The sequence below is a fragment of the Tyto alba genome, unplaced genomic scaffold (genome assembly GCF_018691265.1).
Source record: "Tyto alba isolate M040663 unplaced genomic scaffold, T.alba_DEE_v4.0 Super-Scaffold_39, whole genome shotgun sequence".
NCBI lineage: Eukaryota > Metazoa > Chordata > Aves > Strigiformes > Tytonidae > Tyto > Tyto alba.
The window spans coordinates 2,912,812-2,938,752 of NW_024881314.1; the positions used below are offsets into that span (position 1 = coordinate 2,912,812).

Below are 25,941 nucleotides of genomic sequence, written 5' to 3' on the forward strand. Positions count from 1 at the left end.
CCTCTGACGTCAGGCTGGAGGGGGGCATGGCCATCGGGCTGGGCTACAGCACTGAACCCTCTCCAGGACTGCAAGGGGATGAAAAGCCCAGACATCTCAGAGCTGTAAGAGACATCTTTCTAATGGAGAACACATCACCAGGTAAGGAGCTTCATATTCCTCTTTTGTGAAGTGAAAAATTATACCTAGGGTATTTTCATGCAGAGGTGGTGTTTGATGATTAAGTTTTCCTTGTTTTTTTAATACAGTGTTATGCTGAATGCAGAAGTGCTGTACTGTCCAGCTCTGCTTTCTGACAAACACTGAGCTTTGCATCAAAACGTTTAAGAGGCAAAGGAGCAAAAATATTCTGCTTTTTGGGGTGTACGTGGATTTTGATTCTCGCCACTGATGTATTTTGGCTCCAGGTGAGGAGCCACAGGTTGAGCACTGGGTCCTTCCAACTAATCATCCCTCCCTCCACTCCAATAAAGACTTCTAAAAATGTAGCTTCCCCCCCCCATTTCACTTCTCTGTATGAATTAAAGTGTTGAACTTTGATGCAGGGCAGGCTTAGAACTGTTTTTCTCGAGAGTAGGAAAAAAACTTTTCTCAAAAACTGTGTGTTTAAGAGTAGAATCAGTACAAATCTGTCTTGTGTTTCTCAGGAATTAAAGACAGGGCTGCAGAGGGGCCGGGTGAAGTTTTTTTGTGTTTGCAGTAGCTGGTGAACAGGAGGGTAGGGAGAGGGCACGCTCAGCTCTGCGCTCCCCACGTGCAGGGATTAATCATCTGTCTCAGAACACCGGCAGCTCCTCCGGGGAGCCCGAGATGCAGCGCACGTTGCTCTCTCCGTAGCCAGCATCGAGAGGTTCCTGCCAGTGCTCCTGAAGAGCAACTTGCTTTTAGGAATTAGTCTCAATATGGGCTGTTCAGTTCTTATTAGAGGGGAAAAAAAAAAAAAAAGAAAAGTCTGAGGAGGTGCCAAGTAGGAAATCCCTGAGACGGTAAATAAATTAAGCGGTTTTATGGGACACACCTTCCTGGGATAATTTTTGGTGTAACAGAACTAGACCCAGGATCCCAGTAACAGTTATCGCAGTGCCCAGGGAGCGCGTTCCTCGAGAGCAAGAAGTTTGGGTGAATTTACTGAGCCCTCAGGAGGGGAATGATTCCAGAGACACCCAGTTTTACACGTGATGCTTGTAACTGGCTTAAAGCTTCTCAGACATCATTGCCTACAAATAAATTTCTGATTTTTTTTTTTTGTCTTCTGAATCTGAAGTTTTGAAACTCAGGGCTTGTAGAGGCGTCTCTCCTGCTTACATTTTATGTGTTCTGCTACCTGATTGAAAGTTAAATTCTTATTGATGAAGTTCGTGCATTTGTAGGCAGCACCACTTGTTTGAATTTCTGGCTTCATGTTTCAGCTTCCAGTGCTATCTGCTTCTTGCTCCACAGGCAAAAAAAAAAAAAAAAAGATTAAAGCTGGTAGAAATTTAGTTGGAATTTTCTAAAAATTTTTAGAATTACTCCATCCTTTTTTTTTTTTTAATGAAGTGTTTGTTACATGTGTTGAGGTTCAGTGCAGTTTTTACAAGACCATCATGTTTTCCATGTTGTTCAAATACTCCAACATGAACCTCTGTTTACTGACCCAACATCCTGGGCTGGGCGGCTGCTTTCAGTTCTCAATGACTGAAATCCAAACCTGGGCAAAAAAAGTAGCACATCCTAGAAATCCCTTCCTAATTGCCTTTAACCTTCACTGTAGGCTGCGGTGGGGAAGCACGGGAGAAAGCTCCAGGCAGGGAAAGCAGAGCACTGGGGAGATAAGCCTTGTGCTAACAGTCAGAGGGTAAACAAGGATTCTGGATCCATCGCCCCTGGAGTATGCAAATATTTAATTCTTCCAAAAACAAACAATGAAGGGAACAGAGTAGTAGAACCGTTTATTAACTCCAGCTGCCCAATCCGTGAAATCAGGAAATAATGTCCAAGGGGAAAAGAGCACTACGCTTTTGAGGTTGCTTTGATTTTTGGTTTCAGCCATTTTAAAGGATTAAAATACAAAAACATGTTCCGAGGTTCCCTCCCCTGCTCTCCTTCTGGGAAGGTCATGAAACCAGTCACTCTGAAATTGCTGTTGTTCTTGCACAGGATATTTGCTGCTTGGCCATATGATCAAAGTTGAAGCTGAAATAAATACTCCCCATAAAAATATCCTCAATAAATGCTTCCTGCTCAGTATTTAGGAGGATATCAAGCAACACATTGGTGTTTTGATGCTGCCCTGCTCTAGCTATACTAGAGTTATAAATCATTATATTAGCATTTGGGAGAAACAGAATAAAACACTCTCTTATCAGCCTGCTTAAGGGAGGCAGTGGCAGCATCTATTTTAGGCTACTTGTAGCATCTAACCAGTGCTTCTAACTTGGCCTCCTGGGTGGCAGCTGCCTTCCCCCTATAGACAATAGGGGCACAAGGCATGTTGGGGAACAATGGGGATGTTTTAGGGGCTAGTTACAATATCTAGAGCAGATGAGTAGTGGCTTGCCAACAAACCACATGTTTAAGGCAAGACATAAATTCACTGCAAGAAATGCAGAATCTGAGGCTCAGCTCAGATGTGCGGCGTAAACCAGAGCTACTGCACACAGGAGCTGGACTTGGCCCTGCTGCTGTAGATCATGTGTGTTTTAAGCATTTTGGATAACTGCATTAAAAAAAAAAAAAAAAAATGTATCTTCTTTCTTCTATATGCCATTCGATCTTCTCACATTTTTAGTACAGGATAGACTGGCTTTTCTGTTGTTAATTTTATGCAGATGAAGAATCAAACTACAGCCAGTTGAATGTCTCTGTCTACAAAGCTTGTTTGGGATGAAGAAGGATGAATCTGTGCACGTGGAAGAGGCAGCTGATAACCTTTGGCATGTTACTGGCTTCCTCTGAAGTGATGTTTACCCAAGTAAATATATTAACTTCCAGTGATCTGTTTTATTCTAAATTATATTATTTTCTTTCTCATCCTAGGTGGGAAAATGCAGGGGATATTCAAGAAAGCATCAAAAATATTTCAGCAAACCCATGCTCTACTATGGAAAAATATTCTTCTGGTGTGGAGGCTGAAGACAGAAAGTTTTCAGGCAAGTATCAGTTCTTCCCAAGGGAAGTTAAGATTTCCACTACATAGTATTTTTACATTGCATTGTTTTTATGCTAGGTGATATATGAGAAGCCTCAGCTGGCAGTGTGGTTCTGTGGAAAATGTCAGCAGTTATGCTTCTTCCTGAGGCACTACAGTATCACAGCATAATAAGGGTTTGTTACGAAGCTGGCTTGTTGCTTTTGGTTGTTGATCCCATTTCTGCACTGTCCAGAGGAACACAATGTCCGATTCATGATTACGGGTGCAAAATTATCATCAGACCTTGTTGGCGCCGGTACTAAGAAAACATGTTTTTCACTTGGAACATTCCTCATATTTTAAAATTATTACACCTGTGAAACAGCTCTTCCTCATTTACAGAAAGAAGGCATTCATGGCTGGAGGAGCTGGACCATGGAGCCAGACCAGTGCTGGATGAGAAGGGTCCTTGACACTTACCGTGCCACCCAACCTCCAAGTCACTAGGCTGCCACTCACCTTTGCATTTCCTTCCTTTCATCTAGGAATGGATTACATTGGTGATTTTGCTTTTAATAATAAAAACATCAACAACTATGATATTCCACTATCCAAGGCAAGAAATCCCTTACAGCTTCCTCGGCCGATTAGATGATCCAGCCTTTAATGCTACGGGAGTTACACTCGCGTACACGCCTGTAACAAACACCACCAGGCAAATAATGAGCAAAGTGGCTTCGGATTCTGCAATGACGGGTAATGCTGCTCTTAAATCCTTGTTACAGCTGCATTGTCTGAACTGGCCCTGACACATCCCTCCCTCCTTGTGGTGGTGGGGGGAAAGCATTTGGACAGCACAATTTTACAGTTTCTGAGGGTGCAAATTGTGGCTGATGCCCATGTTTATGTTGTTGCATGACAAATCAAAATTCCAGCTGTGGTGATGTTATTCTTTTTGGGTTTCTTAATGACAGGTATAATAATAGAAGAGGTGGAAAATGAGAAAAAACTGGAAACAAGAGGAATTTTTGAGGAAGACGTTATTGGCGTTGTTTTTAAGGATGATTTCTCCTACCGTCTCAGATTTCAAAGCTACAGTTTGATGACTTCAAATGATGCCTTTGAACACATCGGTAATGACCAAACAGATGAAATCAGAGAATTTGATTCTACATTTAAAAATGCTTGGATTTTTGTGCTGCCATGCCACTCAGAAGGGATCAAGGCTGTATGTGCTAAATGCTTCAAGAAATATATTAATTAGAATTTGAGGTTTTGTTCACTTAAAAGGAAACAAATGACAGAGAACAAAGTTTTTAAGAGCACATACACATTATCCACAGTCCTTTTTGTCCCTTTCATTTCTACATCTTACCATGTTAAATCATGCCTGAAAAGTGAGCATTGTGTGTGCAGTAGTGCACTAACATATAGCACACAGGCATATATTTTATACATTAAAACATAAACCTGAATACACATTTGTACACATTACTGCTACTTTGACCAAACATACCCCTATTTACTGACTAAAAGTAGTAAACTATCCGAAACTGAAAGTAAGCTTATTATCAGATAAGAATCAAATGAGTTCATCAATTGATGGGCAAAAAGAAAGTATTTTGCTAAGAACTGGTCTTGGAAAATGGAAATGATGGAGAGGCTATTTATTTTGTCTACACAAGTCAGGAGTTCTTTGCGGATGTGACACCACCTCCAGCGTGCTCTGGATTTCCTAGAGGTGCTCCTCTCCCACCCTTGGCCGTGGGCACGTTTACGGTCGCTGTACGTTGAGCCTGGGCTCCTGCCAAAACACTCGAGCTGAGCGCGGCTGGCTCTTCTGAGCCGTGGAGACAGGGTTGGTGCCACATCAGGTGGCCCATCAGCCAAAGCCACCAGCTCCCAGTCCTGCATTATTCTTGGAGAAAAATGACAGCTCCAGGAAAAAGGCTGAGTAAAACTAAATGTTGGTTTCCTGACTCTTAGGTCAAATACATTTTCAACCCACACTTTATGCATAAGCATTTATATACACATATATATGGAAATATATATCAAAAATTCTTCTATTTTTTTTCTTTCTCGCAGATACCTGCTTCAATTTTTCATCAAGTTACTGCAAAGTTCCTGCATACTGGTATGTGGGTTTCCTATCAGTGCAGTCCAGCATTGATGCAGCACTCATAGAAGTAAGTATAATTATGATGTAAAATATGTTTTCTGCTGTTTCTAGAGTTAGCTGTAAACCTGAAAGAAACAACCAGCCAAAAAAACCCCATCACCAAACCAGTTCATTTCCTGTGATCATTAACTTTTTAAATACACAGTGTGATTCAAAAATTAAAGGAATGATAGATCATTCTCATGGCTCAAGGCAGTGTTAGTGTTTATTACAAGGCAATACAAAAAGATACTAAAGATTGAGGTTATTTGCCACTTATAAATGTAACATTGCTATTGACTAATAATTTTAATGCCTATGAAAACCTGTTTGCTCTGATGTTGGCTGTTTCATTACAGAAAATCAAATTAATGGTTAATTTCTTTTCTTTAGATGAAAACAAACCATTCCGTGTGGGAAGAGATGAAGTCAATAAGCGGCATTCGTCTGAAATCACCTTTGATCAAACCTCTGTACAAACTGGATTATATTTGGTTCATTATTTTCACTACATTGTGCTTCTCCCCATATATGTACTTTTTATCAGTGAAAGTTATAAGAGAGAAAAAGAAGCTCAAGGTATTAATGAGAGCAATGGGTTTGCAAGATATTGCATTCTGGTAAGTCTTATTAAAATGAACTGTGTAATTACAGGAATTATATTATCGTGTGTATATAAGATAATTCCCCAGGCCCCAGCAGCAGTTGTCTGCAAGCGCCTACCCATTCGTCTGGGCCCTCTGAAGCCAAGTTTTATATGTTGTTGGAGCAAAACCTTTGCTGTTTTTATCTGTAAATTTGTTTTTATCTGTCCGTTTGCTTTAGGACCTCAGTTTCCAAACTCATTGCTCTGATGCAGGATTTTTTGTTGTTTGTTATACTTAGCTCTGCTTTCCTCTCCCCAAAAAAAAGAGAAAGAGCACTCTTCATGTAGCGGAGATGTGCGTAGCAAGGTTCTTGGGGTTGAGGTGTTCCTTGCCTCCAGGAAACTGGTGGATGCACACAGACAACAAAAAGGAACGACAAATTTTGGTGAAAATTGCAAATGATGAAGCACAGGAGGAACATAGGGTCTATCAAAACAGGCTTCCAAAGCCACCTGAGCATAAGTATTTCATGTTATTAGGAAAAGCATCAGAATAAATGATGCTGGCTGCAGAGCCTCTGCCAAGATACCCTGTGGCTCTTCGCTGGCATCGTTGCCTCTGCAGAGACCTGGGTAGGTGCAAGACATGGATATTTGCACCTTTCCAGTCTGGAAACTGTAAATGGGAGTGTATTTGGAATTATGAAGTATTTGACTTTTTAAAAGTGTCTTGTATCTGTTATGTCCTGGCAAATTCTGTCCTGTACAGAGGCAAAAATAACTGTGCCTTCATTTGTAGGTTATCCTGGAGCTTGCTGTACACCGTTTACATTTCAATCACGGCAAGTCTGCTGACACTGTTCACGATTACAGGAGTCATCCATGATCACAGCTTTTTTAAAATATATTTTTTTTATTTCTTTTATGGCATATCATCTGTAAGTCTGCTTTTGTGTTCTTAAATGATGCACATTTTTTCCCATTTCCTAATTAAAACCTCTGAAAATCAAAGACTGCAGAGTACTCTAGGGTTGGGCATTATATGAGAAAGCAACAAAAACTTCTCCACTACTGGGATTTACTGTTGTAATTTGTAGGCTAATATATCACTCCTATTACATTTTGGGAGATTCTGACTTGAAATTGGAGTAAGGAGAGGTACTAACAGCAGCATTAATGGGAAGGCTGGGGCTGCCTCTTTGCATCCTTGGGAGGCTGAGAGGGGTCTGATCTGTCTGCCCCTATAAACCTGCCCTAAATATCAGAGCTGCCTGCTGAATGATGCAAGCCTTATGCTGTGTCATGCGCATTCGTAGGGGACAACTGAAACTCAACTGGGGCTTTAATTTTGCTCGTTGGATGTTCATGTTTTTTTTTTTTATCACCGGCAGAAATGCATCCTGCTAACTACTGGTTTCCTCTGCTGCAGATTCACTTCTGTTTCATGCTCAGCTCGTTGTTAAAACAGCCGAATATTGCCAGTTTCGTTGGATTTGTCCTTCACATCATCTTTGGATTGCTGGGCTTTTTGACATTGTTTGGAAAACTACCACCGTCTTCGGAATGGATTTTAAATCTGTTCAGTCCGTTTGCCTTTACAGCTGGCATCTCAAAGGTATGTTCAAATAAAAGCCAGCACATCATAAAAATCCAGCCCACAGCTAACGTGCTGGAGACTTCTGTCAAATAACAATAGGTGCCATATATAATTTTCTTTGCAGTAATGACCCAATCACACCCCTCTGCCCTAGATGTTTTGTAAAAAGAAAACTTGACTCCAAAAAGTACATGCTTATTCATAAAAAATATAGCTGGACTTTCAACTGCATCATAAATTTTACCAACTCTGCATAGACAATACATTTTGATCTCTGGAAAATTATCACAGCAGTGGGATGTGTCTGGTGGGTACCAAGATCTGCAAGAACCGTAAGGTCTTGAAGAGCTGACTTAGCAAATACCATGTACATAACTCTTCTGGTGGTGTAACTTCTTCTGCATAATTTTGAATTCAGCTTACTGAAGCACTTCTGATTATGTGTGGTCATAATAAAGTGTTACCTTGCTTAGAAAAGGCATTGTGATCACGAGTGGAAGTGGTTTTCTGGCAAAAACAGTCATGATGACACAGCATTGACTTACACACAGTGTTTCTGGCTAAAGGAAGTGTTCTATCTGGCTTGTGCTTTCTTTTCCCCTTAGATGGTAAAATTGGGAAAATATGGACCAGCCTTTTCAGCAGAATTGTACCCTTTCTTTAATCTATACATCATACTGAGCCTTGACAGTGTCTTGTATTTGCTGTTGGCCATCTACTTCGATAAGGTTTTGCCTGGTAAGTAGAAATGTGAGGGAAAGAATACAAATTTTCTTGCATTTTTCTTCTATAATCCTCTCCCCTCATAGGGGGAAAGCTACCAAAGGGGCCATGGGATAGAGCTGAGAAAACTGTAATCTACATGAAGCAACAAAAAGTGTCCCAGTAACAAGCTAGTCAGGTTGTGGAAGGGCATCTTAACACCAGTGAGCCTTGCCATGTTATGTTAGGGGATGAAAACTGGAATTTCTGTATTGCTCAAGAAAAAAATGGTTGAAAAGAATCCCGTTTTCCCAGAAGCTGGGTGTATGTAGCTGCCTCATTTGGTCCTGCCTCAAAAACAGGCTCCAAAAGGAATATTAAAACCCTCCAGTGGGGCACTGAGATTCTACTCCAACAGCCCTAACCACTGGGTTTAAAAGGATGTTGTAGGACTTGATCTGATTTTCCTATATGCTCTGGGCCAAGGAGGTGGTCAGTGAGGTCTCTGCTGTGATTGTTCCCCACCTGCATTTACAGATATGGACAAGAGGACAACTTATATTGCGGAACTTCTCAATCCTTTTACACAGCTGAAAGCCTGTATTGTGCAGCTATAGAGGAAGGGATGGCTGAACATGGCATTTGTGAAAGTTGAGTTGTCAGATAGCAGGTTTTGGTTGATATTTCACCTTCTCTGTTTCTGAATTAGGCAAGTATGGAGTACCATATCCACCTTCATTCTTCCTGAGACCATCATACTGGTTCAAGCCCAGGACTGGGTACGTGGGGCTGCGAGCTGGCAGCGAGAGAAGCCACGATCCTATTCCCAACAATAACATCGAGCCAATGCCTCCAGGCTTTGATGGGAAGGAAGCAATTAGGTAAAGACTCCCGTAGGCATGAAAAATATATGACTAAGCATTATATTTGACTCTAGAGAGCATAGCCATGTTGCACTGGTAAATGTTAGACCAAGCCATCCTACACATACAGATAAGGTTAATGGCAAACATGTGGAGGGGAGGGTTTGTTCAGTGTTTCATTCTCCTCCAGAGCTTGATTTGAGTATTTCTTGGATGTGGTGCATCCTCTGTGCCGAGGACCGACTTGCTGCCCAGCACTTTCCTCTTGGCAGAGCAGCACCAGTGAGGCTGCTCCCCTTCACCATTGTCTTTAAGAACACTGTGGATGGAGTGTGCTCAATAAGATACCGTTATTTACATCCTTACTGGGCTTGGTTTGGCCCATTGCTGCTGCTGCCCATTGCTTATTACTAGAAAGCAAAAATAAATCTGCTAAAATAACAGCTAGGTCATCACTTTATATAACCACGTGTTATCTCGTTCCCTAGGGCTTCCTGCTTCATCCACTAAGTGTTCACTGCATTTGACTTTGAAACCTTTTAAACATCTTCTCTAAAAGTAGGTTAGCTAATTCTGCTGGACCAGTTTGAGGAGGAGGCTGAGAAATATGCTTCCAATAGCTTTCAAAGGTTATTTTGAGGCAGGGGAAACATGCCAAAATTGTGAGATTCAATAGTAATGGCTTGTTTACTTTCCTTTAGACTAAATAATATTACAAAAATATACAAGAAGAAGGACAAGAGAACTGAAGCTTTAAGGGGTAAGAGAGGTTTCGTAATTCTTTTAATGTTATTTTTCACTAGATATAAACCCAAACTGTTTTGAAATGTACTGGATGTACTCAATTTTGCATCCAGCACTGTTAAAATACATTATGCAATGGTTATTTCTGCTGGGGTAAATTACTGGCAAATTTCTACCAGGTTGTTATCTTCCCGTTCACTCCAGGAAAATTACTATTTATTATTTTCTGCAACAGCAGAAGTGTCCGTAAAAGATGTGGGGTTTGCAGCTGTGAACCACTCTAAAATTCCACTCCTAAACCTCCCTTTCAAAATGTAAACTATTTTGGGCAAACAAAACTTGGTTTTTTGGTCTCTAGCTGTAGCTGAGTCTGCTGTCAGTGGCTCAGCTGTGTTCTCAAGGCACTTGCACATCTGCCAACTGCAGGTATACAAGTAGTTGGGATAGTCATAGCATGGTTGTGAGATATTTGTTAAATGCCTTTGGTTAACAAGATCTCCAAGTGACAGTGAAAATACCAATACAGTCTCAAAGGTATATATTGAGTAAACTCAAACAATCCACAGAAATACAGAATAAGTTTTTGAGGTTTGGTTGGTTTTTGGTTTTGTTTTTTTTTTTTTTGGCTTTTTTTGTTTTTGTTTTTTTGTTTTTTGTTTGTTTGTTTGTGGGTGTTTTTTTGTTTGTTTTTTGTTTTTTGTTTTTTAAAAGGAAACTATGTAGCAAAGTCTGGTTGCTTTGAAATATCTCCTGAAATCTCACACGTTGGAAAAGCTGTGAGCTCTTCACTTTCTTTGTACTTTCTCTTGAGCCATGATAAAATAAAAGGTCATAAATCTTGTAGAAAACGGAAGTCAAATTCTTTAAATATTGAAGTTAATACACTTTAATCAAGACATGACTGCAAGTTCCTTACTAAGTTTAGTCCTAACTTCTGAAGAGTGCAACCCATGTTTTTGATCTGTGTTTTTGCCTCTTAGCTTCAAAAAAAATGTCACTCCTCTGTCATACTCTGTCATACACTCAGCATACTACAGGTACAAGTCTATTTCTCACAAAATTCCTTCCTAATGTTATCTTATTTCTATTCTAGGTTTGTCCTTAAATATATATGAAGGCCAGATCACTGCATTACTTGGTCACAGTGGATCTGGAAAAACTTCTCTCTTAAATGTGCTCAGTGGATTTTCCAAGCCTTCAGCAGGTAAGATGATGGACCTTAATGCTGAAGAGGAGAAGCTGGGTTTTTTTCCAAGTGTAAGGGGGTGAGGATGCAAAAAAAAATCAAGTTTTCCCTCAGTTATTCGCTCTGGTTTGTTGTCAGAGCAGATTGCTCCTTTGACACGAGCTTCAAGGCTAATGCGTCCCTCGTGGATATACTCATGTGTGCAAGCACACACAGCTGGTTAGTTCTCCATCTGGATAGCCTGATGTTTTCCATGAGCTGCATACCTGTAGGAAATATTTTTTAGTTCTTAAGGGAGAAATTTGGTGCTCTGAAATCTTTTGGAGTGATATTAAAGCGTTGGACAACACATAGTTATTTTGCCTTTTTTTTTTAAAAAAAAAAAAAAAAACACTTGAGAAACATCACAATGCTGGAATTAATGTCAAAGGTATGAACACAAACCAGTCTGCTTTCCCTTTGTAACTGGGAAATACTGTACAGTCTGAGATTTCTTTCATTCATTCCTGTGTGCAGGTTCTGCAACAATATACAACTACAAAGTTTCTGAAGTATCGGATATGGAAGAAATTCAGGCAATGGTTGGGATTTGCCCCCAGTTCAATTTGCATTTTGAAGCCTTAACGGTGAAAGAAAACCTGAGAACTTTTGCTCACGTCAAGGGGATTCAGTGGAAGGAAGTAGAGCAAGAGGTTGGTATGTGCTTGTCAGTCACTGACCTCTGTTTTGCGGCAGCTTGGGCAGTTTGAGCTTTACAGAAGATCATCACCAGCATCTTGTTCTATGGAAATTAGAACAGCCCTAATTTATGGTAGAAGTGTTTTTCAATTCTTTCCTAGCTTCATGTTATAAGAGTTAGAATTCAGATTTGGAGTATTTATTTCTAAGCAAAGCCATTTAAAGTAAATAAGCTTTAAATCTTGGAGTTATACTCTCCTTCACAGTGTGTAGCCACTTACGAATTAAAATGTGACCAGTGCTTTGGAAATCTTGTCTTTGTATATTGTCAAGGTGCAGAAAGTTCTTGTGATGTTGGATCTCACCGACCTTCAAGACGTTCACGCCAATACTCTGAGTGGAGGACAAAAAAGAAAATTATCGCTTGGAATTGCAATTTTAGGGAATCCCCAGGTAGGGATGGGTCATATTTACACACGCACACAACATGTACTGTTTTAGCACATAATTTTGCTTTTTGACTTGGCACACAGACATTCATACTTTTCCCCTGGCATTTCAAGTCTGCTGACATACTAATTCACTTGGCTGCCAGAAGGATTAAGGAGCCTAGGTCAATGAGGACCGTATTTTAAATTAAAAGGGTAAGAATATTGTAAGAGGAGACAGAGAAATAAAAATGGCTGATATTTAAAGATGTGTTTTATTCTTAGAGTGAGATCATCAAAAGCATGAAATGAAATAAAATAATGTAAACATGGAACTGCCAGCTCAGACACAAGGAGGTCTGATCTGTTTGCCTTTGCAGGTGTTGCTTTTAGACGAGCCGACGGCTGGGTTAGATCCCTGCTCCAGGCACCACGTGTGGAGCCTTCTGAAGGAACGCCAGGCTGGATGCGTGACGCTCTTCACGACCCAGTCCATGGAGGAGGCCGATGCTCATGCTGGTGAGCCCAGATTTTCACCCGGTGGTTGACTACAGTTTGCAAACGAGGGTTTCCCGTTGCAGAGCCCACGCACAGGTCCTGCCGTGATGCAGTCTGTGCTTGCTGGACACGTTTTGTCTGATAGCAGCCACCCAACCCAGGCTGAGCAAAGGCTAAAACTGATGTCTAGCCCCTCCAAGACCTTGTTTGTGCTCTGCTTCAAGATAAAGCAGTTGCATATTATCTGGATATACCACTACCAGCATCTATACAAATCAGTGATATTGTTTGAATTAATATCTCTCCTATTTCTTCATTGCTCCTGGGCTGTGTGGGAAATTTTCCACAAACCTTTAAGAATGCATAATTAAAAGATTAAAACCTGGATGCCCAGGAGAAAGGCAGCAGTTTAAAAAGAAAAAAATCTTCAGCACTGGCCTGGTTTTATTCCTCTCGACTTGATTATGAAAATGTCTGTTGAGTTCGGGAGCACAGTGAGGTCAGTCTACTGCACAGTTGTAAATCCCCCCCTAAATCCTTTGTATCCGTATCTCCTTAGATCGGAAAGCTTTCCTCTCAAATGGGACATTACAGTGTGTTGGCTCATCTATGTACTTGAAGAGAAAATGGGGAATTGGCTATCACTTAAGGTAAATCCTTTTCTTATTGGTCATCACTCTTTTTATGAAAAGTTTCTAGTTCATGTGAGTATTTTCTTGTAATGTCTGTGTCTCTATAGAATTTCTGTATAAAGTAGTAGAAATCTTGACTGTTCATTGTAGAGGACTTTTGAGACTGTCCAAAATATCTTGCTCTGGATAGCAAGCTAGTTTTCTTTGGACCCCAATTCTGAAAGCTCTGAGCATGTAGCTAAAATGATTTTGCAACTTCCTTTGCCAAAGGGGGACCAGAGTAAGCTGAATTGAAGTTTCCGCATATTCTGTGGTGCCGGAGTGTTGTAGAACATCTTTAATGTGAAGTTGTTTTTCTTTGGATTTTAATTTCTGTGTTCTTGGTTTAGCAGTACTGGCCACGATCATTATTCTTAACCTCAACTATTTCTTGCATGCATAGCAAAACCAAAGGCTCTGCAGATGTCTAAAAATTCCCAACAAAATTCTGCCCAGGTTTGGATGTTTCCCTATGGCTTGAGGAACAATCGCTGGCTTTGTATTTTAAATGGATGGTGCATGCATTTTTTTTTTCTCATTTAATATTATAGCAATTGCTTTTTAATGCAAACAGGATGCACATAAATGACCTGTGTGACCCTGAGCTTACGTCGTCCCTGGTCAGACAGTACGTCCCTGATGCTGTGCTCAAAGGACAGAAGCGGGGCGAGCTGTGTTATATGCTACCTCTGGAAAACACTGATAGCTTCCCAGGTAAGAAAAGCTGTCGTTGTGCCAGGGTTGTAAAGGGAAACCAAGTGGTGGGAAAAGCAGAAAGCAAAGTTGCTGTGAAGGGGATAACTATATTCCCTGGTCTGTACTGCATGGGATTAGGAATCCCAGAGCTGCATAAACATCAGCTTTAAAGAAAGCCTTTAATGGACATGCTAATATTAATAATGCAGATGAACAAAAGAAAATCCACCGGCTAGTCTACAAACTAAATTCCACTGAGTCTCCTCTGGTTTCAGGATGAGATTTCTCCCACCAGAAAGAAAGGTCCATGGTAATCAAGAGCACTGAATTTTCTACTACTTATCTCTAAAGAGTGCAATAATTTTGCCATTGCTTTTAAACTATGGAGATCAATTATGTGAATGCTAGAACATACAATATTAATCATGCCAGTCTGAGTTTCTGCTCAACATTAGCCTTGGTCACTGGGCTGAGTCTGGTTGTTTCTATCGTGCAGATCTGTTCAGCCATCTCGAGAGCAGTCTTTTGCAGGGGATTGTTAGTTATGAGGTTAGCAGGACAACGCTGGAAGATGTTTTCCTGAAGCTGGAGGGTGAGGAAGCCATCAGTCAAGAAGGTAAAACATTGGCTCCAATTTGCAAGTGTGGTATGATTAAGATTCCATATATACATATGTTTTAATTGAATATCTAATGAGTTTGTTAAATGTGAATTTTGATACTTTTTGGTAGGTCGAGTTGTAGTTGTATTCAACTTTCCTCTAGTGAAGAATATCTCCTTGGAGAAGTCTAGATGATTCAGTCTAGACTTCACAAAGGCTTTTAAGCACAAGAGTTGAAGACTGATGTTGGAAGGGTATTTGCCTTTGAAGGGTATACTGCCCAGACCAGGAGGTGGGAAGGGATAAACTAGACAGAAGGCACATCACAAAACCAGTGAAGATATTGGATGTGTTGCCATATGAGCCCAGGTTCAGCCAGTCTGAATTCACGGTTTCAAATTATGTTCTGGATAAATTATGGACCCTTTTCTCTGCCCTTGTTTCTTTTCTGGCTAAAAAAATAAAAGTGTCCCTATATTCAGAACAGAAGACCCTTGTTGATTGTTTGCAATTAAAATGTGTCCTTTGAATGCTCTGTGTGGATAATGGTATTTCTCATGATGAACATGCAGAAGATGGAGACCTCGAGGAGAGGGACCAAAGCCATCTGGTGTTCTCCGAGCAGGAGAGCACAGCAGTGAGCGGGATGGCTCTCTGGAGGCAGCAAGTGTGTGCCGTGATGAGAGTTCGCCTCTTAAAACTAAAGCACGAAGGAAAGTTGCTAAGGTCCATGTAAGTACAGGAGCTCTCGCCTACTCTGCAGCCCTCGGGCTGGCTTGGGGACTTTCCTAGGATTTGATTATTCCCCTGAGTGATTGAGGGAAGGCTTAAATACCGGTGGAGATGTTTGGAAGCAGAGAATTATGTGGAAAATTACTAAAAGCTTCAGTAATAAGGACAGTTGGCACTTACTGGTAGAGCTCTGAATTGCTTAAGTTCTAAATTTCCCCTTGTCTTTCTCAACATGAATCACACAATTCGTTAAAGGTGAAGTTCCTGTGGGCCCACTTATCGTCTGTTTTTCCATCTAGATTGCTGTTCTTTGGAATATTTATCCTTCCAATGATGATGCTGTTCACTGCATTTCAACTGTGGGACAGCTCCAGTAACTGGGAAATCACATCTAGCTTGTATTTTCTTCCCACTGAAGAGAAAATACTAAATAAGTCGACAAACCTTCTCATCTTCAATGATACAGGTGAAGAAGAACATGTGATGTTGATTTGCTTTCTGCACCACTCTGAGTCCTCTTAGAGTTGATAGACCAACCTTGTCTTACTCTTTCTGTGCATTCCTTTGTGGCTTTGGGAGGTATTTCCTTTTGAGCTAAAGCAAATTCAATTTTAGTGATGATAACCGAGTAGCTGATATTTAAAAGAGTAATGAACCAGGCAAATTGAAAAAAAAAAAAAAAAAAAGTCAATAAACAAAATAAGGAAACATATATTGTGTTTAACCAGTTCAATTAAAATAGAAAAAGATAGAGAAAGTGTTTGCTTAGGTTCTGAATGGCTTAGGTTTTTTAAACATACCTCTGCTTTGCAATGGGAACTTGTCTATAGGAAATGGTTATACTTAAAGGAAAAAACTCTAACTACTCTGATTTCTGTTCTTGACTTGATTTCAGGATCAGAAATTGAGGATTTCATTGCTGCTTTGAAGTCACAAAACATAATCCCAGAGATAAGTCTTGAGAAAAACATCACAAGCATTCTGCTATATAATGGAGCTATAAAAATATCCTTGGAAGGCAAAGTGAGGGATATTTTTGTTTCTTTCATCTTGTGTGTCTGAAATGTGTTTAAATGAGGCACAGCAAAATACACACACCAGTGAAATACACACACCAAATTATATCGGTAGTCCTGTTTGTGGGAAACCAGGATTATATTTGATTCTTTTCACTGGAGGCTTCTTTACAGTGATCTTTTGAGAAGCACTAATGACAGTCTTTTGTGCTTTTCTCCAGAAATTACTGTCTTTATCAATCATTTTGCTCGTGGTCCCACCAATAAAACTGCCTGATTGCCTTTATCATTGCTTTGCTCTAAAGCCCTCACTGAGGTCAGCTCCTCCTCACACCTCTCATGGGCATGAAGGTAACACCTTTTGCTCTTCCTTCTTCAGAGCTACCGATTCACGGTCATGTGCAGCGCAGAGCCTGTCAACTGCTTCCCCGTGCTCCTGAATATCCTCAGCAACACCTTCCTAAAGCTCTTCAATTCCACCGCGCGCATCCGCGTCTGGAATGAGCCTTTTTACAGTGTGAGTGTCCTGCCTTTCTCGGTGAAAATGAAATAAAATAGCCATGCTGAAGTGATGAGGACTGGAGGGGTTGGAAGCCTGGTTGGATGAGCAGCCTCCAAGGGGTTGGGGTCAGTGGTCCAACTGCTGGCTGGTTCCTGGGGGCATTGCTCAGCGGTCAACGCTGGTGCTATTTAATGGCCATTTCTTCTGTAGCGTTTAAGAGCGCTATAGGGTTTCAGTGCCATTAGACATTTAAGCTTGTGCTATGTGTCAATATGGTAGGAATACAGCAATAATAATTGCAAGCCCCACCTTCCTTCAGCATCTATTGGCAAGAATCAACATCAAAAAGATGTTTTTTCTTCTCAACAGTTTATAGTAATTCCATTACTTTTTACAAATTCTAAGAGGCTAAATGTTTTTTCATATTGCCTTGTTTTGTGTTCTTAAACACAAATGACTTACTATTAGTCTTATTGCTCACTTGTGTGTTTAACCATCCTATGAGTGTCAAGCTAGCCAGATTTTCCCTGTAGGCAGTAGCTGATTACTGATGACTCTGAATTTCTCTCTCACAGACAGAAAACCCAGAAATAAAGGGCAATATTTTTTTCATCTGTCTCAGCTACATGCTGATTTTGGTTGCTGGTTTGCCTCCTCAGTTTGCAATGAGCAGCATGAAGGATTACAAGGTAAAAAAGTGTGTGCTGAACGTGGTCTTACACAAGAAGTGAATGTAAATGCAATGTCCCCGGAGAGCAGTTCATGTACTGGTGGGCTGGCCAGTATTCCTAGGTAGGATGCTAGAAAAAGATACAGCCACATGAGCAAAATGTGGTACCAAAGCACGTTACCCTGCACCTTGGGGAATCAGCTGGGGTTCGGGGCAATTTAGGTGTTGGTAAAGATTTGGGGGTCAGGAGGATTTTTTTTTTTATTGTTATTACTTCTAAGAATGTTGTGGGCTTAAACAATAGTAGAAGTAAGAAAGAATTGAAAGTGCTTGGAAAGGAGAGGAAGGCTCATCCAGGGAAGGCAGGAGCAAGGGTAATGGAGGAGGAATGATGTTGTAGGCTCTTCTAAATCAGCTCTCTTTCCCACTTGCTTTCGCAGCTCCGGGCTCGTGCCCAGCTGCGGCTCGCGGGGCTCTTCCCCTCGGCATACTGGTGCGGGCAGGCGCTGGTGGACGTCCCGCTCTTCTGGACCCTGATGTGCCTCATGTTCGGGGTCATGATGATCTTCAACCACACCTGCCTCTTGCAGCCCAGCACCATGCTGCCCCTGGTGAGCTCTTTGCGTGCGGGAAAACGGGCAGATGCAAATCCCCCTCCCTCGCTTCGCAGTGAGTTTTTGCTTCAGATATTTTAATCAGAACAGACTGCTTTAGGCAGGTTTTTATATATCCACACCCATCTTCTTGTCACTGACATCACTCTCTCTCTCTAGATAATTTGCGCCATTGGCTATGGAGTATCTCTTGTCCTCCTCGTCTATTTAATTGCCTTTAAATTTCGCACGGGACGAAGCAATCGTTACATTTGGTCTTCCATCTTCATTCTGGTAAGTGAAGTGAATCTTCACTCTGAAGTGATTGATTTATACATCTTACCACTCGAGGTTTCATTTCAAATATACCGATATTCAGCAGAATAACCCAAATCAATGACAAATAGCCTATTTTTTAACATCAATACTTTAATGTTGGAAATACTTTTTTATTCCAGGTGAACTTCACTCTCTGTATGTTCAGTGACCATCACATGACACTTTACTTCACCTTCTGTACTTTAATTCCTGTGTTTCCACCACTGGGCTGGTTGCTCTTCTCTACACCAGTAAGTAAACTTGTCTTACTAAATTCAGTAATGGTCCTAATGGTGCAAACTGGAAAAGCAAGAAGTGCTTTCCAAATTCCCTGTCTCAAAGTTCCAACTGTCACAGAGTGAGAAAAGACAAGAGGAGAAGAAAAGGTCCAGGCTGATGAGTGAGAGAAGAGACTAAGAATTGATTTGTTAATCCTTTGTTTGATTGGGATATTTTTAGTTTGCTTGGTTACAAGAAGCTGTTACAAAGACTGTATTTTGGCAGCCAGGGTAGCATGGGAGGAGGGGAAGGTGGTGGAGTGGAAAGAGCTGGAGGGATGAAGTGAGCTGACAGGAGGTGAAAGGATTGGGAAGAGCGAATCAGTGATGGATAAAGGTCAATCTAACCTGGCTAATATTAGAATTAGCTGTAGCCAAGGAAGCCACAGCTCTCTGAGGCAGTATGAACCCCCCAAAATAATTACAGATCAAAGCTCCTTTGTTCCATCCTGAAGAAAAGCTAAGCAGCCCTACATCCCACACCTCCTCTGACTCTGCACTGAGGCACACCATGCTAAGGAATTTTTCTAATTGACTGATATTTTTTTCTTATAGAATTTGTCCTTGTTTCCCAGTAGCCATCTTCTCGACTCCTGGAATCATATCTTCATAGCTGTCTTTTCAGTAAGGAGCAATTTGATGATGGTTGTTTTGGAAAGGATGACTGTTCTAATGCAAGGGACTTGCTCTGGGCTTGTATAACTCTCCCCATAAATAAAGAATGGGTTATGTGGTCAAAGTTTCACATTAAATGTTGGCAGGGGAGGTACATCCAAGTAATCATGGGCTTGTGTCTCATGTGACCCCTGGATACTGAACCATATGCATTAAAATGGTGGGGGGATTAAGTGGAGCTTATGTATAAGGCAGATATTATTAATCAACCAAGTAGTCTAATGCTGCTTCTACAGAAGAAAAATGTGATCTCTGACCCTGCAGGATGTCTGTTGGGGTGCAGATTATCTGAGCTAAAAGTGCAGGATGAAGCCAAGGCTTTTGCAAATAATCTGTGTATGAGATGGAAACGTATGCAAAACATCAGTTTAACTTCTTCCCCTTTTAGACCTTTTCAATAGCTGAAGTAAATGTGAGAGGTCCCCCCATCCCCTTATAATTAAAACTGATCGAATGTGTTATTACCTTGTCTCCATACAAACCTAATTAATTTTTGCTTTTTAGCCTTACATCCACTGTGTGATTTTTGCTTTTCTCCTGCGCTGTTTGGAGATGAGATGTGGAGAAGCAGTTATGAGCCTTGACCCCGTCTTCAGGTGTGTCCCAGGAGCCGGCGTGCCTTGCAAGCCAGTTATCCCAGTCTGCAGAATGGGCTCAGTGCTGCACAACCAGGCAGGACCCTTCTGGCTCACCCCTGACAGCAGGAGGAGGGAACTTAAAACATTTTGCAAAGTGTGGATAAAGCTCATATTTTTAGTTTCAACCTGTTTATCTGGAGGGGAGGAAATTGAGGATGAAGGGAGGATTCCTTTGGGTCATTACAGTTTCCAACTTTACTTATTGGAGCTTCCCTGTATGTGTCTGGAGGCAAAATCCCACCCAGTGTGTTGCAACAGAAGGTCGGTTGAACTACAATGTCCTAGAGAGAATAATGAATGTCATTTAAGCTTTTCTTTATTAAATTTCATAGCTGAGGTTTCAGGACACTTCAATGCAGCTGGCTGAATTAATAGTTAGGAATTGAACTCCAACATTTTAACTCCTTTTCAAATATGTTGGTATGGTATTGCTCTCTGTAGGACTGAGACTTCCCCTAAAGCTTCATCAGGCTGGGGTTGTCTGCTACCTGCTCTCTGCTGATCTGTCTCCAACAGCATGAGACTGACCACTGAAGTCATGTGGAAGAATCTTTGTAAAAAAATATGAAGTTTTCAGACATTAACAAATGTGGCTCAGCTACGAGTCAGATGCACAAAGGGCTTTGAAACGTATTTTAATTCTCCTTGAACAGATCATTGGCACAAGTTGAGCAGGGGACCAGTCAATATTTACTGATGAAGGAAAAACTAAAGCAGGACTTTATTTTCTCATGCGTGTCAGTGGGATTTTTTTTTCTTCCCCCCCTCCGCCCCGAGTAAATATTTGAGGTGTGGAAAAGCCCCCTGAATTCAAATAAATTTTGTGGGGTGCTGCACTGGTGCTGCCTTAGGAGCCAATTTGTAAACCTAAGCCTTTTTGGAAGTGTTTCCCAGTAACACCATCTATCCTCCTCCTTGTAGGATCCAGCAGAGGCGAGCAGTTGCCCACCAGAACAGGGACCACCCTGGGGATGAGTCCCCAGAAGTCCAGGCAGAGAGGGAGAGGGTGAGGAGCATGATGGCCTCTCTGCAGCAGGAGGAGGTGAAGCCAGCCTTTTGGTTTGTTTTCTTTTTCACTCTCCATCTTCAGGTCTGTCTCTACTTTCTTAGCTCATGTATTTATTGTTTACTGATCCGATGCCCAAGTGCACCTCTCACCATCCAGCTCACGGTCACCCTGACACCAGAAGGAATTTAGCTGGCACTATATTTTTATTCCCATTCTGCTTTTTAATTTTTTCTCTGTTGTTCTGTTTCCTGGATTTTTCATTTAGAAATTTTCTCCTTAAAAAGTCATACTTAATGGTAAGAACAGATGAGTTCTCTCATGGAGGAGAGTTATTTCCCACTTCATCTCTTCACAGGAGTCGGTTATTGTGGTCAACAGTTTGCGCAAGGAATATGAAGACAAGAAAGCCAGTTCCATCTTTAAGAAAAAGAAGAAAGTTGCTGTCAAAAACCTCTCTTTTAGTGTCAAAAAAGGTTCAAGTATTTTTCTGCACTCCCTATAAATGACTAAAATCTGTGAAGGTCACATTTGGAGACCATATTTTTGTTAGAATTTTCTTTTGTGCAACCAGACCCAACACACCCAAGCTCCTGCATTCACAGTTTTAATTTATGGGATAAGTTAATGAGCAACCCTTTCTCCTACTGTACTTTTAGACGTTGCCTAGCACACAGGGAATAATAATTATTAACAATAATTATTATTAACAATTCTTGCATATTTGTTCCAGGAGAAGTATTAGGTCTGATAGGACCCAATGGAGCTGGAAAAAGCACAACTATAAACATGATTTCTGGAGACATAATGGTGACTGCTGGGGAGGTAAGTGATTCCTCTGCAGCTGGGGAGACGACCTTGATGCTTTTATAAATTAAGGATGTGATAAGGCAAGCTGGAAATGTAGCCCTTAAGTCAGGGAATTGATATACATGCAATCCTGGATATTTACAGAAGTAATAATAAAGTGTTGAATTACTCAAAGCATATTCTAGTTTTCATCAAAATCAATGTTACAGATTTAAGGGTCTGAGCTACACAAAATCTCTGCTGTGCATTTGAAACCCATCATGAAATTTCACAAGCCCTGTAAGAAATGTTGACATCTTAAAAAAAAAAAAAAAAAACACTCTTCATAAACAGCCTTGCAAAACCAGGAAATTGAAAACGAATGTGAACAGGGTTGGGCCAGTAACAATCCGTCACTTAATTATGTGCTGATTAATGACATGAGCTGGGGGGAGGGGAAATACCATTGCTGTTACAGATTTGGGACTGAATGTTTGAAATAGGCAAGTATTACTAGGAAAAGATTGTTTCATGTTGGTACTGAAACCCAAAGTTTTACGGTAGTAGATACTGTTTGGTTTTGTGAAAACGCTCTCCTGGACTCAGGAGAGAAGCCGTGGTGGCTGGAGATGGTCACTCCGAGGATGCTGGCCTTCCTTTCCCACGTGCTAACGAGCTTCCTCGCAAGGCAGGAGAAAACACTGCCGCGTTCCCAGGGGGTTCGCTATCTCATCCCAGGGTAACCCACCGAATTAGGGAGGCGTGTGTGTCCGTGCAGGTGCTGCTCCAGGGCCGCGCCGCGGCGGCCGCCTGCCCGGGGCGCCTGGGCTGGTGCCCGCAGCAGGACCCGCTCTGGCCAGACCTCACCGTGCGCCAGCACCTGGAGGCGTTCGCCGCCGTGAGAGGGATGAGCAAAGAAGATGCAGCTGTCAGCATCAGCCGGTACGAAGCCTGAAAGGTTCTATAGCTTTCGGTGATTCTTCTCTTCAGAGATACAGGACCGGGAAAGGGTTTTCTGCAAACCGACCTGGTGAGCTGGTGTGATTAACAGACGGCACCCTACAAGGCCTCTTCACCTTGGAGCTCCTTCTGATGAGATCTTCTACTTTATACTGTTCTCAAACCCTTGTCAATTAAGATTTTAGCCCTAGTTTATCTAGGCAACTTCAGAAAAAAAAAAAAAAAAAAAAAAAAAAAAAACCAACTTGCTCCAGTTCATGGCCAGTTACATGAGTAACTCACTTCATTCATCATCTTACTGTCTTGAGTTTCTGCAAAAACTCCTTATTTTACTGAGCTAAGAGTAAAATCAGCAGGTAACCCAAGATGATATGTATCAGCCAAACCAAGTATGTTAGTCTGATTCTTCTGTACCCCAGACCACAGCGTTAGCAGACAGAAATGGCCATCTCAGTATTTTTCCTTTCCATTCCTCACAGCATAGAAAATGCCTTGGATCTCCAGAAGCATTTAAAAACCCCAGTTAGGAGATTATCTGCTGGAGAAGCCAGAAAGGTATGTGTTATTTGCATTTGCGACTTGAAGCAAATCCTGCTCTTTCTTCCTTGAACAAGGTGCACAGGAAACCTTCAGCAGTGTGGGTTTCTGGCATGATTTGTTTTCATCAATAGCTTTTGCTTCCAGCCTGGCAGGATCCCCCTCTCTCCTCTTCCCACACTCTCCTGCATTGTGTGTTTAATAAAGGCTAACCACAAATTAGATTTACAAGGTAATCACCTCTTCATGCCCTACCATGTGCATCTACCAGTAAATTCAATGGAAAATCACATTCAGATCTTTGGCAGGCTTAAGAGTTTTAGGGAAAGCTGATTTGGGGAGATTAAAGTGTTAACTAAGAACACCTGAGGTGGCTTTTTTTTGAAACCCTGTTCCTCCTGCATTTTGGAATCTAGAGCTTCAGCTTCTAAAAGATTCATAGGGATTGATGTAGCAGTACAACTCACCAGTTTTGCAGGTAAAGTACAAGCAGACCTGACCTGACCTTGGTGTCTTTCCCATTTCAGCTGTGTTTTGCACTGAGTGTCCTGGGAGATCCGACGGTGATGCTTTGGGATGAGCCATCAGTGGGCATGGACCTGAAAGGGCAGCGTCGTATGTGGTGAGCAGCCGTGGCTTAGCAGAACTGAGACTTCTGTAACAGAGCAAACAGGATGCGTCTTATCCTCCCTATTGTAGCAACTGCTGGGCAGGCAAAGAGGTTCTGCCTCAGTGGCAGAGTACATCTGTATTTTCACTATTTCCTAATGCACAGGGGATGGGGTACCACTCGCTAAACTCCTCACTCAGCAGGCCGTAAGCTCTTGCTAACCATCAGGTATAATCTTAATGATAGCGCACCCAAAAAAACCTGCGTAGACACCAGATGAACCCATACATTTGGTACAAAAGACAAAAATTCCTGTTTTTTTCAGAGCAAGAGAAAAAATTATAGTTAATCCTTCCTTTTCGTCATTCCCCCCAGTGCTTGCTCTAGCTTTTCATCAACAGTTTACACTGGAAGTGAAAAATTTGAAGGGATGCTGACGTTCTAAATTGCAACATAGCATTGACATCCATGTCATCTTTAAGCAAGATAATGGAAGTCTTTTAAACAGTCATCCACTTTTTTATAATTTTATCATTCCAGTTGGCTTTTGGGAGAGAGACATAAACCGGGAGATTTTCTTTGGTTATTCCTGGGAAGTGACTGTGATTCCTCTGTTCCCAGGAAGGTGATTCAGACTGCCATGAAAAGCAAGGAGCGGGCAGCCGTCCTCAGCACGCAGTACCTGGAGGAGGCGGCGGTGATGTGTGACCGGGTGGCCATCCTGGGGCTGGGGCAGCTACGGTGGGCACCGGGGTCGCATCGCCGTCACATCGGTCACTGGGATACCCCTTGCTTTTTAGTCTGGGGCTTTTTGAGTTTTGTTTGGGTCTGGGTTTGTTTTTTTTTTTTTCTTAATCTAATAGAAAAAGTTGGTTTGGATTGTCCCAAGTATGTACCGACTGCGAGGAGGTAGGTTGTTGTAGCAGCACGGTACAAACAGCTGATGAATAAGATGACGTACATCTGCTGCTCATATCCAGTGATTGGTTTATTTGCTGGTTATGATGGCTTGAGCAATGTTTTCCCACCTCTGCAGGTACATCGGTTCCCTTGAGGACCTGAAAAGTAAGTTTGGCACAAGTTACCACCTAGAAGTCAAAATGACAGACATGGAGCAAAGCGATGCTCTCCACACAGAAATTCTGCGTCTCTTCCCCTGCGCGGCTCGGCAAGAAAGGTCACTACCCCATGGGCTGCACACCCAGCCCAGACTCGTGCTGGGACGCTCTGTTGCTCCTACTGACCTTGCTCGATAATTTACCTGGGAGTACAGTAGCCCTACAGAGCATCCCTAAACCTTGGTGCCGAGGCACAAAATGATTAATTAATTTTTTTTGCTACTTTTTCAGGACTTCTTCTTTTCTCATCTACAAGATACCAATGGAAGATGCGCTACCTCTGTCGCAATCTTTCTCCAAGCTAGAAGCAGGTACAAGGAAACAATCAATTAAGTAATGATTGTTTTTAAATTGTTCATATGGATTTGTTTTTTAAGGATGCCTTCTCCATCCCTCCACAGCTAAACGGAATTTCAGGCTTGAGGAGTACAGCTTGTCATTGCACACTTTGCAACAGGTATGTTGATGTAGAAGTTACAGGTTAGAAACTTCCTATATAAAAAGAGGAAATAGCCTGTGACAAGTGTAAATTTTGTCAGTCCTCGGCAATAACGGGGTTGTTTCCCCTGTGGCATGTTTTAGGCATTTGTAGACCTCACCAGGGACCTGGAGGAGCACAACCTGGATGCGGCATCCGATGGGGCTGTGGAGCGGAGACTACTTCACCCCTGAGCTCTTGGAACCACAAAGGAAAATATTCAGCATATTTAATCAGTGTTACTGGTACATGTGATCAGATATAGCCCTAGGACTTAGTTACCCATGTCACAACACATACCACTCTTCAGGTTTTCTGCCTTAAGAAGAAAAAAAGAGTTATTATTTTGATAAATAAAGCCTTTATCCTTTGACAAATTGATGCCTGCCGTTCATCTGTACCCCTGCTCAAACTGAGTTGTGAAGATCTGCTGTGCTGAGGAATAACCCTGCTGGGATGGAGTGCTGGCCCCAAGGCATCAAGGTGGGGACTGCAGCT

At 41.7% G+C, this 25,941-nt stretch overlaps 1 protein-coding gene across 1 annotated transcript; it reads left to right on the forward strand.

Annotated features, from left to right (window-relative positions):
• Positions 1 to 25,820, forward strand: LOC104359122 (ATP-binding cassette sub-family A member 9). The gene is made up of 39 exons (XM_042802552.1): positions 1 to 141; positions 3,019 to 3,131; positions 3,658 to 3,868; positions 4,087 to 4,245; positions 5,201 to 5,301; positions 5,667 to 5,893; positions 6,659 to 6,797; positions 7,289 to 7,474; positions 8,062 to 8,194; positions 8,868 to 9,039; positions 9,723 to 9,781; positions 10,859 to 10,969; positions 11,468 to 11,643; positions 11,963 to 12,082; positions 12,438 to 12,576; positions 13,115 to 13,205; positions 13,801 to 13,940; positions 14,419 to 14,538; positions 15,096 to 15,255; positions 15,555 to 15,721; positions 16,151 to 16,278; positions 16,651 to 16,788; positions 17,349 to 17,462; positions 17,884 to 18,054; positions 18,217 to 18,330; positions 18,495 to 18,605; positions 19,188 to 19,256; positions 19,812 to 19,903; positions 20,867 to 20,987; positions 21,310 to 21,427; positions 21,685 to 21,776; positions 22,519 to 22,682; positions 23,180 to 23,255; positions 23,765 to 23,859; positions 24,469 to 24,588; positions 24,884 to 25,024; positions 25,197 to 25,276; positions 25,367 to 25,422; positions 25,548 to 25,820. Exons 1-39 carry the CDS (start codon positions 27 to 29, stop codon positions 25,635 to 25,637), a joined length of 4,929 nt encoding a protein of 1,642 aa, XP_042658486.1. The 5' UTR covers positions 1 to 26; the 3' UTR covers positions 25,638 to 25,820.
• The last annotated feature ends 121 nt before the right edge of the window (positions 25,821 to 25,941 follow it).

Excerpts from the sequence above, each read along its gene's own strand:
- LOC104359122 (XM_042802552.1), top strand. The coding sequence starts at position 27 with ATGGCCATCGGGCTGGGCTACAGCACTGAACCCTCTCCAGGACTGCAA. Across the intron at positions 5,302-5,666 it reads TTGATGCAGCACTCATAGAA|ATGAAAACAAACCATTCCGT; the intron begins GTAAGTATAATT and ends TCTTTTCTTTAG. Across the intron at positions 23,860-24,468 it reads AAAGGGCAGCGTCGTATGTG|GAAGGTGATTCAGACTGCCA; the intron begins GTGAGCAGCCGT and ends CTCTGTTCCCAG.